At 39.5% G+C, this 18,029-nt stretch overlaps 1 protein-coding gene across 2 annotated transcripts in view; it reads right to left on the bottom strand.

Annotated features, from left to right (window-relative positions):
• runx3 (runt-related transcription factor 3) overlaps window positions 1-18,029 on the bottom strand; it is a 57,750-nt gene that overhangs the window by 16,959 nt on the left and 22,762 nt on the right. The window contains exons 3-5 of one of the 2 annotated variants that reach the window (XM_015393062.1): window positions 14,028-14,269; window positions 13,315-13,471; window positions 11,695-11,799 (exon numbers count right to left, since the gene is read on the bottom strand). In XM_015393062.1, the coding sequence (XP_015248548.1) occupies window positions 11,695-11,799; window positions 13,315-13,471; window positions 14,028-14,269 (504 nt within the window). Of the gene's footprint in view, window positions 1-11,694; window positions 11,800-13,314; window positions 13,472-14,027; window positions 15,048-18,029 lie in introns of those variants that run through there. The other variant, XM_015393063.1, reaches the window with a different exon arrangement.

The following is an 18,029-nucleotide window of genomic DNA, read 5'->3' as shown; positions in this document are numbered from 1 at the left end:
TATCCAGTAGCACTACTCTAACTTAGTAAAAAATGCATCTTTTCCAAAATAAGAGCCTTAAAACATAGGCGAGCTTTACATATATATTATAAATTTTTATGGGATGTTATATTCGTCTCAGAAGTCATAGATTGGATGTTTTATTGAATTTTTCAGCTGCATGTTAGGAAAACTATGGGTTTTGCTGATTTATGCAGTGCTAACTACTATTAGCAGGAGGTTAATGTAGTAAAACACCTCATTAAAATATGCTCATAAATAGGTTAGTGGTTTTAACCCTTTATTAAAGCCTGAACCATGAAAAAATTGAAAGAAATTAGAATGTCATTGAACTTTCTGAATGCTGTTGTATAAGTTAAATTAGATCGTTTATATGCATCAAATTTGTTACATTAGGCAATTCCGTGTAATCTTTTATACTTTTTCTGTTCACTACATGTATCTGAATATTTAAGACATTATTTCAACAACAAAAACATTCCACTGATGATGCAGAAGTCTCAAAAACTCATGTATCAAATATGATACACTTACTTTAAAGGGTTAATGAGATCCATATTACCAGACTTACAGGTAATTGGTTAATATCTCCAACTTTCACTAGTAAAATAAAGTTTGGAATTACAGTTTCAGTTTTGACATCACTCTTTCAGAATGTCCAGCTGAAGCTGACGGCTACTGGGTACCGACTTTTAGGATGAGTTCACCAACAACAAGAACTTTTAGGTTGTTTCAATTTTGTGTTTCACTCCTAAATTTTCAACATCGGAATGATTCATAGGTAAGAAGTAGGTACCTAACCTTAACTAACCTTAATTTACAATGGAAAAAAGCTTTAAAAAACATTCAAAACTGTTAAAATGGTGAGCAAGACCTGAGTACTATATCTGACTCATTGGAGAAAATATAACAATGAGGGATAATGAGTGAGAATCTAGTAGTAGAGAACTCCAGGGTGTTTTTTATGTTCTGATCAGCAGCAACCTTGAACTTTACAAGTTTTAGAAAGACTCAGTTATGACTAATCTACCAGAGCAGGGGCTGCAGCTCTTCTGTTGCTCTGAAGCAGCTTGATTTCCTGAACATAATGACACCAAAGGAAAAGATAGTCTGCCTTTTTGACGGTTTGGTCTGTGCCGTTACTTGGGAACACCCCCTTCCTAGTTCTCTCTCTGATATCTCTTTATTCAAATCCTTTGCAGTCTTCTCTTTAAACTGTGATGGAAGGAATGAGGGCCGGCGTTTTCTGTGTGTGACATACAGAGACTACTGTCGGTTCCAGACCAGCGCAGTGCCAGGCAGGGGTAGCAGCCCTCCAAATATAGCCCCTATATGTGTCCTTGTGTAGTTATTAAGAGATTTACTCCACCTCAAACGGCTGAGGTCAGGGAAATGATACATCCCACTGCTCTCTGGCTGGCAAGAAAAAGCAGACGCCACAGAGAGGGAAAAAAATAATTGGTCAGTTTTTCTGTTTCCAGTGGTGGTCTGAGATGAATTGGCTCTTTAGAGATGAAAGTGATCATTCAGCCGCCCACAGACACACACACACACACACAAACTCGAGCTACAGATCCTATGGCCCAGTTCCAGCTGGCAGTGATGCACGCTGACACACGATGCATGTGGCGCGATGTTCACAGCATCCAGCAGGGGGTTTAGTGAGATGTTTTATTTCATTTTTATTTTTGGGAGGAGTGGGTGAGATTTAGATGCAAAATTAGAACAAGGCCTGGACCCTGTTAACACCACTAATCAACTGGTAGTTAGCTTAAAACCCTCTATCCATCCACCTTCTGTTTATTCCACTCTTTTCTTTTCTTTTTTAACTTCTGATGTTATTTGTTAAAACACTGTTTTCTTTCCTGTAACTAAAATAGGAAAGGATTATGGTTGTTATTTCCTTTAAGAAGAAATAAAAAAAAAATTAAACAAGTCAAAAATTCCTAAAATAAATGTATTTACCTTTAATTTACGTTGATGAATAAGATGATCTACCAATGGAAATAGTATTTGTACTTAAAATAAGACAATTTAATAATATAGCTGTAGAAAGTCAAGCAAAGAAGCTGTTCAGGGTATTTTATCTAAGCACCGCATTGGGGAAATTGGGTGTAAGGAAAAACTGTTAGAAATGAATCCACAAAAGCACAGGATAAGTGAAGCACAGAAAGTTTTGTGAAACCGAGGCTATTTCAGAGTTTCAATATGCATGGATGGACTAGGGGTTGAAATCAGCACCTCAAGAGCCAAAATACACAGGAAGATGGTAAACCTCTAACTCAACAGGGCAACCTTGGCTTCCTTTTAACACCTTAGCATTGTCAGGAGCTAATAACCTCCATAACATGTAGTATTGATGCAGTAATTCATGCAAAATCTGAGGCAAAAAAAGCAATTTTAGCATTTTAAATTCCATTGGATCCTCTACATGAATGAGGTTAACGCGTTCACCCTTTAGCCTGCGACCGCAGCTCTTCAGCAACAACCACCTGAGTTGGACTTTGACTCTACCGAGTTGAGGACCAGAGGGGTGCTCCACACCAGCCCCATTTTAGAGGAGGAGGGGGGGGGGTTGTGGTCGGATGAATATTTAATGTGTCAGGGTGCACTTAGGAGAGAATGTACTAGTTCTTTTTTTCTGTCTATGATATCATAACCACAAGGTAGAGCTGGGAGATGGGAGCCAATGCACATATGAGGCCTAAACACTAGCGCTCAATATGCATCCAGTGTCGAAAATGGATCTTGGAGGTTGTAGATTTACTAGCCTCCTCTCAGGGTAGTGGTCGCATCAACTAAAAGCATTATGGAAGTCTATGAAGAATAAATAAAATGCTTGATATAAAATGTCTGGTATTAACGATGCACTGAGAGGCGGTGGCTGTGTTTTTGAAGAAATGGGTGTGCCTTTCCAAGCCCCGCTTTGTTTCATGTTTTTTGATTCTTTTATTTCCTTAATGGTTCTCATGCCACCTGCAGACTAACCTGACAAGTCGCTTTTCCCTTTTACTGCAGCGTTTTGAAGCACACGGAGGCATGTACAGTGAAAGTGGTGAAAAGTTATTTTTCATACGCATATACACATTGCTCTCAAGTGGAGAAGCAGCCCAGACCACATGAACGGTAAAATCCTCCCAGCTTTCCCTCCACAAAGCCCGTATCAGCTTCACACAGAGGCCGTTTGCTCAGCGAGATGACTGCCAGCTTTAATCATGATGCCACATCTAAATGATCACTCAATATGATGTTTTTTTTCTCTACATCACTCATTTGTAACTTCTCCTTCTGAGTCTCTATAAAAAAACAAACAAAAAGCACGCACTCCTCTCCATGCGGGGGCACATTAAACATAAGAGCTACACAAAGCAAAGGGCGAGACGTGCTTTGGCTCCTAAACCTTCACAGAACACATTTAAAGCGTAAATATTTGCATTGACTGTACAAATGGACTTGATAGTGCATCAAACAGTAGGAAACTATGCCTGGACTGTAGTCTTCCATGCATGGCATGGTATGACATGTGAAAATGTAAGAAAAATGCACATTATACATCCATTTCACTCACACAGTGCATTTGAAAGGCAGTTGATCCTTACTAGCAGGTCATAGAAGCCCTTTGCTCGATGTGTTGTTTGTGTTGAAAACTTGAAAAAAACAAGAGCTGCATTCTTATCTTGCCTCTCAAAGCCGACAGCTCGATGTGGAGCGACAGTTGAACACATGCAGCGATGGGGCCTACTTGTCTGTCTGCAAACTTCCGTTTGCCCTCAACAGACACGGAGGACGTTTCAACATCTGTTGAGCAAAGCAGTGCACACCTGTTTTCCTCTTCCTCCTATCTAGCGGACCTGAACCCCCCCTTAGCTCTCCATCCCACCCCCCTGCTTTTTGCCACCTTTTTTTTTTTTCTTGTACTTCCCTTTTTTACCTCTATTCCAGACACCCTGCTAACAAAGCACCTTTGTGGCAGCCCCACGTTTGGCAAAGCCACCAATCAAAACGCCCGGTATTTACAAGAGGGGCAAATCAAAGTTCTTGTTTTGAGGCTGACCCTGAGGGATGTGGGTTTTACCCTTGGTTGGTGATTGTGGCTGTCTCGTCTGGGCCAAAGTGAGTCGATGCTAGCCGCATGCAGAAATCACCCGGCTTCACATTAATTTACATAACTTCTAACTCTTTCAGAATGCAGTCGCTGTATTATTATCGCAGAGGAAATGCTCACCATTTATTCTGCACATATTTAAGAGGCCAATCTCTGAATGCATTTACAAAAAGGGGTTTATGGAAACACTGTTTGGGCTTTCTTTAGTTATCTACATCTCATCCTGTATGGCAACAGCTCGGGGATTGTCTGCTCCCTCAGGCAGATGCATCACAATCTCTGGGGACATAAGCAGTGTGAAAATCCCCCTCATAGGCCTGAAAACAAGCCGCTCACAGCGGAAGTTGCTACATGAGACTGTTTGAGCAAAAGAGCACAGCCTTCCTTTCTGATAAGGAGGGGGATAAAGAACTGTGCGTGTGTGTGTGTGTGTGTTTTTGGGACAGAATCAGCTCCACACGAAGATGGGCCTATAACAGGAGGCACGTCCAGGCAAGCTGGAAGGGGTGCAGGGGTGCCAAAATAAGAGTCAATGTACCCGGATTCTTTAACAATACAGAATAGCCTGTAGCAAATTGAGAGCAATCATCCCTCCTTTGTGTTACCGCTTTGTTCTTCGTGTGTGTATGTGTGTGTAACTGTCTTTTACTGGAACGCAGGGGAGTGATAGAAGTGTAGCTGTTTTTCAGGCCTTTTGGCTCCTTGCCTGCAGACGTTGCTGATTTCCCAGTACTGCTGCTGCTGTTTTGGCCTTGTTGAGCACAGAAGGCCTATTTGGCTCCACTGACAGCTGAAATTAAAGCAATGAACTGCTGTTAGTGTGTTATTTTAGTCCTAATGCTGAATGGGGTTGTTGTTAGTGCATGCGTCTTGGCGTTTGCATGTTTTCAGGTTTGCTCTAAGCAGCGAGGTGCCGGGGCAAAGGTGGGGGCCCTTGCAGAACTGTGAGAAAGGGAAGCAAGCTGCTCGCTGTCACATACATCAATGCGACGCCAGCAGATGTGTGAAACGGCTTCATGTTCACACCTCCATGAACACACCATCGCACACAATAAAGTGCAACAAGGAGTGCATGTGCCCTTAAACGCACACATCACATCGTTTTCACAGAGTTCCATAGAACGATAACTGATATCTCAGGTGAGTCAGAGGACATGCGAGAGATGTAAATCTATTTCTTTTCCACTGACTGTCGATCCTTTCTTCCATCATGTTGTGTGAGGGCTGCAGCTGCAGGGCTGAGGTTACAAAACTGACCTCACGAATCCAGTCAAGGCTTTACGCCGCGTTTACCACAAGGATTACGTCCCGCTCCACTTTTGGAACCTTGCTGTACCTATTATTTGCTTGCTGTTCCTAACCATTAAGGACCAAAAAATAAATATCCAGACCTCAGAGTGGTGGTACACGCTGTCTTTTCCAGTAACCAACAGGTGCCTCATTCGCTTGAACCGCCCCCGTAGCTGCCCAGCACAGAAAACCATTTATTGTCATAATGCAGCAGCCTAGAAAAATGTTCCTCCACTCATGGGCCATTTATTTTTCTAAATGCAGATCAGAACTTTTATGAAATTACAGCTGAAAGGTCGTAATGGCCCCCTCCTGTATGGGTCAGGGTAAATAAGGAAGAATGAGCACACACAGAGTGGGCATTTTGCTTCCTGCGGTAGGTGAGTAAACAGGAAAGACGTTTGGCTGGTGAGCTTAGAGGAGGCGAAGGTAAGAGCTTCTCCTCTGATTCTCAGAAAGTATCTGCTTGCATCATAAGAGTAAAAAAAAAAAAAAAGCTGTCTGATTCTTCTCTAAATAATATGGTAATTTCTAAACAGATCCGACTTCTCTGTGTGATGCGTCAGCAAATAAATAGGGAAATTTTTAGCAGCTTGAAGCTGTTTTACGTGGAATTTAGCTGTCTGAAAAGTGGAAATAATGTTCTTTTTGTTCTGTTTCTACAGCAACATAGACAAGATGCCCGAAAAGGTAAAAAAAAATGATCAGTGTTTTATAGTGAAAACCATGTGTGTCACAGAGGGAGTTGGCCTGAAGGCCTCTAGATGTGGTTAAGGTGGCGACAGTGGTCAGAAAGCTTCCCTTTTTCTGTCTAATTTATCATCGTTCAAATAAATCCATCAGAAGTACTCCTGCTCACCAGTCTATCGCAGGTTAATACTGATTTTAGTGTTTTTTTTCTTTCCTTTTCCAATTTTAAATAAATTTAGATTATCTAACATATAGTTAACCATATGCCACAGGTTTATTTAAAAGGTTTAATTTCAAATATATCATAAAATAAACAAATTTAGAATATTACCCCAATATTTATCAGTTTATGAATGTATGCTTTTTTTTGTATTAGTGCTGAAATTCTTTAGCAAATCCAATTAAATAAAAGTTATCTAATTCAAATCTCTTATACTGCGTCATCTGCCTTGGGAACCTAATGGTGGTAGTATAAGAGAAAAATTAACAGCCTTGACATTTTGCATGACTGCTAGAGGAGACGCTCGTTTGTGCGCCGTCACAAGCTTCAAAACCACAGAATGTGGTGAATGTTTTAACGTAGAGAATTAAAAAAAATGCACTACTGCATTCCAGTGGATTTATCATATAGCCAATATTTGCTCTGCATCTAATCATTGAGGCTGTGCTGCATTTCTCTGCAGGGATCCTGTGTTTGAGAACCCGGCAACGGCCTACTGAAAGGACAGATTAAAGTTCTTCTATTGTCATCTGTTGCTAAATGGCACCAAGGCAGCTCCCCTCATGACTGAATCTCAAATTAGATGGTCATGAGTTCGATTATTTAGACTTCTGACTTTGGGGTCTGTAGATTATAGATGTTCAGGAAAGCACCCAGAGTCTCACACGGCTGTTCAGCCTCCCACCCCCCCTTCCCTGGCACCGATACACCTGTAGGCCTTTCTTTCAAAGACTCCCATCTCCATTTTCAAACATCAAAGTTGCCTTTGAGAGAACGTTTCGCACCGAGGGTGAGCCCTTTCATGTGATTTGTGGAGCATGGGCGTGGCACCATATATTAAGAGGGGGTGGTGATTCTTTTTTCTTTTTTTTTTTTCTCTTTCTAAGAGATGCACCTGGCAGGTGCATAAGCTGGAACACACGCAAATGCATCAACATGCTTGCTGTCTTTTTGTTTGCTTTGCAGAGAGACTGCAATATCATAGGAAAAATAACACAGCAAATGTCATTGTTTGGTCATTTGCATACTTTGTACAGTCTGTGTGCCAAATGCAAATAGACTCAACCCGCCAACCTGAACATGCTCACTCCCCCCCCGCCACCACACCACCACCACCACTATGAATCTTTACCCCACGCCCGCCATTCTCCTGCTGGAGCTGAGAGAACACACCCTGCCGAGCAAATAAAAGCACAAAAACATGAGGGTGCTCTTGTGATTTCTTTTTTCTTTTTTGCAGACTGGGGCCCTTTGGGGTGTATCACCTTCATCTGGGTGCAAACAGGTGTTGCACACTCAGTACAGAGATCATTTTTATTCTGAGACACTAACTGCCACCTTCCCCTCAGTTAATTGAAACAGAAGGTGCTGATAAGACAATTTCAGTTTTCAGCTCTGACTGTAAAAACTATTTTTATTTCTTTGTTTCTGTATACATGTTTCTGTACATGATATGCAAGTCATTACAATTTTTCAAGGCAACTTACGATAATATGTAATTTTTTTGGTATTATTCATAAATAAATTGATTTAAGGTATATATTTTTTATTTCTATAATTCATGGATAAGTATTTTCTACTCTAAGTCCATTTGAAATCAGTTTTATGAAGAGATGTTGCCATGGTAGCAACCACGCAAATCAAAACAATGCTCAGTAGAATAACACAATTAACAATAAAAAAGCGAGACCGCTCTTCAAGCTGTGGCAATCGCTTTCCACGATACTTATAAAGTCACTCATTGAATGAGCGTTATTTAAACAATGCACAAATTGAAAAATAAAAAGATAAAAACGTGCTCATTTGGGGAAATCACTTTGAGGCATGCAAATAACAGACACAAACAATGTGCAGATCTTTACTAATAAATATACTAGTGTTTTAGTTTACTAGTGTATAAAAACATTTTTAGGAGGCTGTAGATGTGAGTAAACATCACCATAGCAACCATAGACGGAGGAGAGCCTCCTGCCTGTTTATTTACCTAAGGAACATGAAACATACACACACACACATATATATATATATATATATATATATATATATATATGTGTATGTGTGTGTGTGTGTGTGTATGTGTATAAATAAAATACAGATTTTTTAAGAAATAAGCATTTTGCATTCTCACACTGCAAAAATTTGAAATCTAAAAAAGTTTTTTTTACTTAGAATAAGCGCATTTTCTCTTGAATTGGGGAGGTAAGTGAGACACTTTACCAATGGAGCATGATAACTTACAGTTGAAAAAAGAAAAAAAAAAAACAATATGCACTTAAAACAAAACATTGTCTTGTTTTAAGTGCATATTATCTAATTATCTTATTTCCAGAGTAAAAAAAATCTCATTCCATCGGCAAATCATCTTATTTACCTACTCAAATTGAGGGTAAATACACTTAATTTAAGAAATGTTGACTTATTTCTACATTGTTTTTGCAGCGTAATACATTAACTATAAACTTAGGATCAAGCAGAATCCCATAAGAGGGAAGTTTTGCAAATACATTTTTTTTTACTGGGATTTTAAAACCACTTTTAGACACATGTTTAAGTATTTTCCCTTGACTGGTATTTTCTAGACTTTAGAACCTCGACCCATTCCTACAAGCTATGAAGAGGATTTCTAAATATCCTCTTGCATGTTCAGAATACCTCCTTATATATATTTCTTTGTACCCTGAGCCTCACATAAGGTGAGTGTCTCTTAAGCCTAATCGGTTGGTAAATAGATGAATAATGATGTTATGTTTAGGCAGAGGTGTGAGAAAAAAAAGCTTTAGGAGTTAAAATAACTCCTGGAATCAGCATTACAACAGGAACTCTTTTATTTATTTATAACTTTATTTTTTGGGTTTTTTTTCTTCTCTCATGTTTGCTTTCTGCACGGCGTCCCTTGCTGTTGTCATCGGCAATTATAAGCTCTGTTTCCAGTTAAAGCATAGCCAACGGTAGATAATAAAGTGTGACAGATAGAGCTGGAGGAGGTTGTGTGTGTGTGTGTGTGTGTGTGTGTGTGTGTGTGGGGGGGGGGGGGTATATGCGTGTGCGTTTGGTGGGAGGTGCTGTTAAAATGACGAATGCCGGATGTGTGATGAGGAAATCAGCAGCAGAAAAAAAAAGGGACAAAAATACTTAGAAAAGCATACTTTCTGTTCAGGAGCAGAACTTATCTTTGTGTTTTTGCATCAGTGTGTTTGTGGTCTTACGGAGCAACATTAGTGAACTCAACTGCACCCGGTGTGTGTTTCTACCTTGCTGCTCAGGTGTTCTCAGAAGGCATGGCATTCTTTAAGTCATTGCCCAAGGCGAGCCACCGTTTCATTCTTGTCCATCAGGTTCTCCTGACTGGATCGGTAAACATGAATTAAAACATCCTCCCCCCTCGCTGCCAGCCCTGCTGCCACGGCTCGCCTGGAAGTCATGCAAATGCTGAGGGCCCCTGCACAAACTGCCTCGTGAAGCCATGAGCAGGACAGCCCTGCTGCCTGTGGAGAAGCTTTAGTCTTTCTGCAGAGCTCTTTGTGTGGCATTATAAACCATAAGCAGATAAAAGCAGTTGGGGAGAATATAACTGTCCCCAAAAGGATGTGATTCATAATAAGATAATGAGAAAATGCTGATAGTTTTATAGCGTCTGTCTATTTTGTTCAATAGCGGTGATAAAAGACTCTTTCGTGTGGCAAGAGAGGAATCTGATTATTCTTATGATGCCAATAACTTCTGAAAGGAGTGTTTTCTTCAACTCTGCTTCGACATGACGCTGAGAATGTTTTCCTTGTTTCAATATGTGAGCTCCTTTATATCATCTCGTGCAACTTTTATTCCTGGGCTACAAATTTTCCAATGCGGTGAAATACCATCTCAGGCCCGGATCTGAAAGCTGGTTCTGTCCAGCATAATGAACAAAATAAATATGCAGCTTTTGCTTGTTTTGTCGGCAGTTTAAATTGCTTTGGTGATGCTGCGGGGTGATTAGATGTTTCCATTGCTGTTTTCCCTTTTCCTCTGATATCAGATGGTTGAACTCATAAAGTCCTACTTTGTAAATATGAAAATTATATTTATCTAAATCAGCTTTAACAGAAGTCTATTTTTGCTCCTTCTGTGAATTTAGCTCAGTGTAAAAGTGTTTTTTATTAGAGCCTTAAATTCCTCCTTGCCTATATTAAACTGTCACTTTATAGCACCAAGTGCCAGAGTAAAAGTAGCATGGAGCCGGAGCCGGAAAGTGTCGACAGACAGACGGGAGACAACTTTAATGCACACAGTTATTTCAAACTGGGGTCTGCTCATCAGAATGCATTTATGCACCGACACACACGTCTTCAGAGAACTTCTCTCTTTCTATTAAACAGCAGAAATTGAAACCATGCATGCATAGTGTCCATTATGCAGCCAGTGTTCTGTTTTATACCTCTGCAAATAGCATCCAGCATGATGAGGGGGGGTGATGCAGCTCATATCCCCACTCATGTGACACTCCTGCGCTCTGTTTTGACTGGGTTAAATCCACCCTGTCCCAGTATCCACCTCCACACAAACCACAGCTATCCATTTGTTCGGAAAGACCTTTAGCGCCATAATAAACACACTCCCTTCATAGATACCTTCATAAAAAGACGCCCTGTCTTGTCTATCTTTGAGCCTCGCAACAAATTTATGCACGCACAGTTCTGCCCTCAAGTGATTGATGCATCTGAGTAACATTAAGCCCCTCTGTCCCTTCATATCGCCTGCTTCTACCTCACATGTGAAACGCAGCTGCGTGGGGATGAGGAACGGGTGCAAACAGCTTCAGCCCGCTGTGGCCCTGCGTTAAATCAACGAGCCACTTATGTGGTCAGGCAGGTAGGACCCTTCTGACCAGCGTTGAGAGGAAGGCGAGGAGGAGCGGAGCCACATGTGGCTTGGAGTCTCACTCAACTCCTCTTAGTGGTCTTTGGTTTTCGCCTTAATGTGCTGCAGTTTCCTCTTACCGGGCCTTTCCTGCACCCCTCACCAACACCTGCACTGCTGTTCTGCTTAGAACAATAAGGTGCTCTACCTTCATCCTCTAGAGGCTTCATATCTAACCTCAGTTTTAACCCAAACTGCATTTTTTATCTTAACCCCAAAAACCAAACCTGGTAAAAAAAAAAAAAACTGGATTTCTGCAGTAGAGCTAGTTACACAGCACTTACCGGTACACCTACGCATGGACACGTACCTGCCTTGTTCTTTGTTGGAGGTTTTTTTTTTTATATATCAGCTTCACATGACTCATGCACTTCTCTTATGGTGAGCAGATACTGACACCAACACACTCGCTCTGATAGAGTGGCAGTGCATCTCACCACAGTGTATACCAGATTTGAGATGTGTGAAATGACGTCTGTGTGAGCAAACTCACTGCGGGGTTCCCGGGGTCCGTCCACTGTGACTTTAATGGCGCGGTGATAGGTGGCCACCTGCGGCGGTCCGGTGAACACGGTGATTGTCAGGGTGAAGCTCTTCCCTGCAGCAAAAATAACAAAGCGTTTATATTGATACCTCGCTTATAGGAGATGCCTTATTCTAGTTAGGATTGGTCCCTAAAACAGATTGCATCATATTAAAAAGACAAATCTAATTGGAAAATATGCAATTGAACTTAAATCTGTGTAATTGAGACAAAGTTTATATCCAGAAGTATATAATCAACCAAAAACCAAACCAAAGCAAGATTACATTACAGTTTTAAGGAATTGCTTTATAAATAAACATAGCCAGATTAAATCCACAAATTACTGACTATATTCTTCTCTTATGTTTTCAAATCTGTTTCTTTTGTTGCTTTGACTAAATACATAAAAGAAACAGACAGAATGTCTGGTAGATTTTTAAGAAAGAACTTACAGCAACAGTTTATTGTAAAACACTGCAAAACCCAGCTAACTGAGGGGGTCCATGGGGAACACCTCTGCAACCCCCCTCCCACACCAGACAATCCTCACACACACACACACACACACACACATATATATATATATATATATATATATATATATATATATATATATATATATATATATATATATATATACAGTTGGAATATTAACTTTTTGTTTTTCCGTCCTGCATAGAATGAGAGAATTTGTGCCAAACAAAGGGAAAAGGCAATGCACCATCATGATGAGTGTGTGTGTGGCTGTTATCTTAAAAAAAGGGTGTGTGGGAGGACAGCAAAATCCCTTTATTGTAAAAATAAAACATGTGATCTACTGTTTTTATCTCCATTGTTGGATTTTAGTCGCAAGTTATTCACTTATGCATCAGATCACGTGATATTTGACATTTGATGAGGGGCAACTAAAAAGCGCGTTGATAATTAAAGAAATTCCTCTTTCACTTTGTGACATTCAAGCTTTTTATTTCTATTTTTTTTAAAGACAATTGCTTGTTTATGCCTTAACATTGAGAGGTTTTGATTTGCTTGATAGGGTATAAAAAAGTGCAGTCAGCAGGCCTGCGCTTTAACCGCAACATCCTGCAATAAGGCCCTCTGATGTGTGAATTTCTGCATAGAAATTAAACCCAACAATGACGATAAAGACATACAATTTTTAAGGTGGGTCAGCTGAAGACAAAAATGGGTTGTTGGGTTGCTTGATTATGCATCCCTTTCCACCTTAAGTGTGGATAATTATTTGTAACCCGTTGAATTTTTGAACATTATTCTAAGAAGTTGCATTTGCGCATCAGGCCACGATGGTTCAGGTGATAAGAATAGACATCAGAGTCAGATTTAGAGCAGAAGCTTTCTTAAAAATGAACTGATTCGTTTTTTTTAGAAATAAAAAAGATATTTTTCATATTCTGCAGGAGGGAGTTCACTTCAACAGACATATATGATCATTATTCTATTTATAATTAAATGAGCAGAAGCTTTCTCATCATGTTTGTCAGCAGGCCCCTTTATTTCTGTGTGCGCGTGCGTCATGTATGTGTGTGAAAAGGAGAGAAATAGGGTTTCAGAGGTTTTTTTTCTCACCTCGTCCGCTCCTGCCCACGAAGCGGAGGTCGTTGAAGCGGGCTACCTGGTTCTTCATCACCGCGGAGGCGTTTCGAAGCTCAGCCGAATAATTCTCATCGTTCCCGGCCATGACGGTTACCAGCGTCCCGTCGGGAACGTCTCCGAGCGCAACGACCTGAAGCGCGGGAGAGGAGAGCAGGCGGTCACCCCGGGTCACCAAAAAATAAAAAATAATAAAAAATAAAACCCAAACTTTAAGGAGAGTGCCTAAAAACAGACTCAAACTCTCCTCATATTAGCTCCAAAACGGAATTGACTATTTTAACCACAATTTCCAGCAATGTAATGAGTATCTAAATTTGCATGCAAGAGATTTCCTACAGCAGGCTATTCGTTTACTGCTGACATTTAGTTAAATGTTAATGTAAACATGTAGATTTGCATGATGCACATTCTATCTCTCTATATTCGCATTTGGATATAAAAAAAATATGGATAAAATATGCAAAATGTATAAAAAAATATGCATAATCAAATGTTGTCTTACAATGCGCAATAGTCAATCCCAGCTTAAACTGATATTTTAATAATCTAACTTTTTTTGCTTTAATTCAGAAAGTGAATCTCTAGACCATTTTATAAAAGAAATAAAATCCTTGGTTATTTGAAAGCTGTTGGGAAATCACTTTGTGTCTGATTAAATGAGAAATAATAAGAAGCATCAGTCTTGCCTTAAAAGCCACGGGGAGCGTCTTGTTGCACCGCCAGTGAGACGGCAGCACGGAGCAGAGGAAGTTGGGGCTGTCAGTGCGCACCAGCTCCCCGGCGTGGTCTGCCAAGACGTCCACCACGTTCCTGTTGTCTGGCCGCGTCCGCAGGGGCCCCGGGGTGGCCATGGGCCCGTTGCCGTCACCGATCTTACTGCAGGGGAAGGACGTGGAGGGCGGTGTGAACCGTCTAGTGGTGGGCGGCTCTACGGGAATATGCATCACAACAGCTTGGGTCAGAGCCACCTGACTGGGGTTGTATCAGAAACTTTTGGGAGGAGAAACAGTTTTTTTTTCTTCTTGTCTCTCTCTTCCAGACGCCGCTGGTCTCAAAGGATGGATGTGAAAGAACAGCGCAAAAAAAGATCCGCTGATCGAATAAAAAAAAAAAAAAAAACCACCTTCAAACTCTGTTTAGTTTGACGTTAAATAGTTAATTCCTAAAGTCTCATTCTGCAGAGCATCCGTGTTGTATATTTATCTAACAACAAACCGAGGCTCTCCAAACTCTGCGGGTTGGATTTTCTATCTGCGCTCTGATCTACCGCACACTTGAATACTTTCAGCCGCTTGTAAACAATTCATCAACACCACAGACTGTTTAAACTCCTAGCTGAAACACCAAACTGAGGAAAAAAATCACTCTAAATATTTTAGAACCACAAAAAAGATAATCCAGCCACGATCGGATAAAAAATTCCAGTCCAGTTTGTCGCGACTTTTAAATTATTTCAAATAAAACTATCACTGCCGAGAAAAAAGAATAAAAAGAAAAATCTACTCGAATGTCCCGGACGTTTACAAAGAATCAAGCTGCAGTTGAAGTCCTTTTTTTTTTCGTGCGTAAAAGTTTTTTTCCCCCGCTTGGTTCAAGGTAATTCTGAGGAAGGGAAAAAGGAACGGTTCCTCGTCGCTCCAAGTGGATTTCCTTCCAAAGTTATCCTTTGTGGGACGTAAAGAAGGAGCCGTGAGGCTGAGCAGACTGCAGAGTGCCGCGATATTACTTTTACACAACTCATTTTAGCGTTTGGTGGCTGGGTTCAGCCAATCAGGGCGCTGGGTTGGGCTTTTGCGCACCAATCCAGCTGCGCCCCTGCTTCTGCGGATCTGCCCCGCTGTCACACATTATCCTTCATTTATTGATACATATCTCTGCTCTCCTTTATATATTTATACATCTTTTTAAAATATAATTTATTATGGTTACTGCTCACACAGCTGTGAATGTAAATCAGTAAGATACATCTGCTTTACATGATATTTGATGAAATATGCATTGTGTTGAATTGATCCCAGATTTAGATTAAAACCTCAGAGTTATAAATAAAGCATATACAGTGCAACAGCTGATAATCTTATATTTTATAATTTATCCTAAGCTTCATTCTTTGTGCGTTCATGTATCTGGTCTCATTACATTGATTTATTTGTTTTTATTTACTTATTATCAGTTTTGCTGTTCAAATATTCTCACAGTCTTGCGGTTTTTAATTTCACTGAGTCATTTTTGAAAAGCCATCGGCCATGTCTGGCGGATCCACGCCTTTTCCAATTAAATACCATCTTTCATAAAGGAAAGTTTAGGAGCTCAGGACAGATTCTTATCTCCTTAATAACCTTATCCTAATTAAAGGTTGAAAATTAAAACAAATCGGGTAATAGTCTCCTAATTACCTCCACATCAAACACACAACTGATTTATAATTGCGTGCGTCTGCGCGCCTGGGGCGCAATTCATTAAAAGTGACATGAAATGAAGGCGCACCCTGCAGCAGCCTGTGAGCAATGCGCTCTTCTGACACTAGTTGGCGCTTTTGTCTTTTCTATCACCGTCTGCTCGACGAGTCCGAGTCACATATTTCACACTTACAGCGACAGAGAGAGAGGAACCTTTATCTGTGTTAGACAGTCGGAAATCTGTAATAATTTAGAATAAAACCAGACTGTTAAATAATCCTTTAATAATTTTTTATGCCATAAAAAAAACATTTCCATCAATTCATTAGATCAGACTTGATTTATTGCGTTTGGTTAAATTTGAAAGTGTCATTACAGTTTTTAAAATTGCGTGAAATGAATAAAACCATTTCTGCTTTAAACGGAACAACATTTCTAAATAATTTCCACATCTCTTTACGTTTTGGCGTCTTTTAATCAACAGTTATTTTTAGATTTTAATGAGTATTCCCTGTGAAATTAATAGGAATACAATTATGTATGTATTTATTTTTAATCCTCCGAAAGTTTGTTTTTAATGAAGGATTTCAAATTTCAGGCTTTTTTTTTTTTCACACAAATCAGGGAAAGCGAGGAATTTTCTGAACAAGTTTTGAAGCATCAGAAATGCTGAGAATCAATTAATATAAGTCGCGGTATGTGCGCGCGCGGTTTCTTTTAAGTTGACATCTTGCAGGAAAGGAAGGATGGAATAAATCAAGTGCATGTAAGCAGGAAGAAGAGAAGCCAAAAGTGGCTTTAAAAAAAACCCTTTATTTCCCCCCGTTAGTCCCATCAGGGATGCAATTTACTGGAGGAGGGGAAAAAATCTGAAATTATATATATATATATATATATATATATATATATATATATATATATATATATATATATATATATATATATATATATATATATATATACAACTTTTAACATCTAATAACTACTACTTAATGACTCATGAAAAGTAAAATACCTGAAACTTCCTAGCTGATGCTGTGCCCTCTAGAAAGATGTTGACCCATTTTTAAACTTAGATGTGGCCCTAAATTCAAATCAAAAACAAAAACATTTTTAGCTTTTCATGACAAAATTAATTTCATATATTTAAATAATTAAGGGTTGAGGTTAAAAAAGTGGATCTAGTTGTTTTTTTTTTAATTTATTTTTTATATATACTGTTAAGCGTTTTGACGAAAATTTAAAACCATAGCATCAACAGTTTGTGCTTTAATTTTGACCCAGATGCTTAGAAACACTTTCCATTTTTTAATGGTTAACATGTCATATGTGGCTGTTTTATTGCTTGAAAATCAATTTTGCAAAACAAATTACATTTTTGAAATGTAACTTCTTTTGAAAAAAATAATTTATTTTTACTGCATTATGATCAATTATAATTTGCTTTATGTTTTTTTTATAATTGCATCTGAGCAGCTGAAATTTACAAATTGGTATTTCACCTGATAAAGCTGAGTATCGAATGAAAAAGCTTCAAAATGAACAGCAGGACCACGTTGCCTTACTATCATATATGCTAATTTATAGAGAATATTTTGTGGATAATGCTGCGGTCACTGGAGGATGGCCATTGTCCCCCTGGTCCTTCTCTGGTGTCATGGAGGCTCAATGAGTAAGAAAACAGGGATTTTAAAAACAATGCAAAATACTACAAGCAAATTTTTCCAGAATGACTAGAAACATGGTAATATCACAGTCAAATTCAAATGTTCCAGGGGCAATGTCTTCTCCATTAAATTTACTTCTGTGCCCTCAGCCCAAACAGTATGGTAAGAATTTCACATTTTATAGACGATTTCACCAGAAAAAAAGGACATCCTTTGGTAAATTGCAACATATCAAACACAAACTCCCACATCATTAGGTATGCATATTTATTATTTCATACCTAAATTGCAGTTCCAACCCTTGCAAACATGCCTAAATAAATAGTTTTGGTGAGTTTAACCTCTAGCGACCCCTTGTAGAACTCTCTGGAGGGGTCCCTGCATCAAGTGACCAAATCTGCAACCCTTCTGCAATCTTAAAAAAAGAAGGACAGCATCATGTCCAATCATATCACCTATCATGCATCTATTTCAAGTACAGCTCAACTGGGACAGGGACAATGCTCGTGATATTTTAGTCGTCCTCCTGCCCTAGTTCATTATTAATATGTGACCGCATGCTCCAGCTTCACCCCACTCAGCTGCAATGTGCGCTCGGGGCGCCTGTCACATTTAGACCTCC

Source organism: Cyprinodon variegatus, unplaced genomic scaffold (assembly GCF_000732505.1).
Source record: "Cyprinodon variegatus isolate N-32 unplaced genomic scaffold, C_variegatus-1.0 Scaffold623, whole genome shotgun sequence".
NCBI lineage: Eukaryota > Metazoa > Chordata > Actinopteri > Cyprinodontiformes > Cyprinodontidae > Cyprinodon > Cyprinodon variegatus.
The sequence above is the reverse complement of the archived record's forward strand: the minus strand, read 5'-3'. Positions and strand labels throughout refer to the sequence as shown.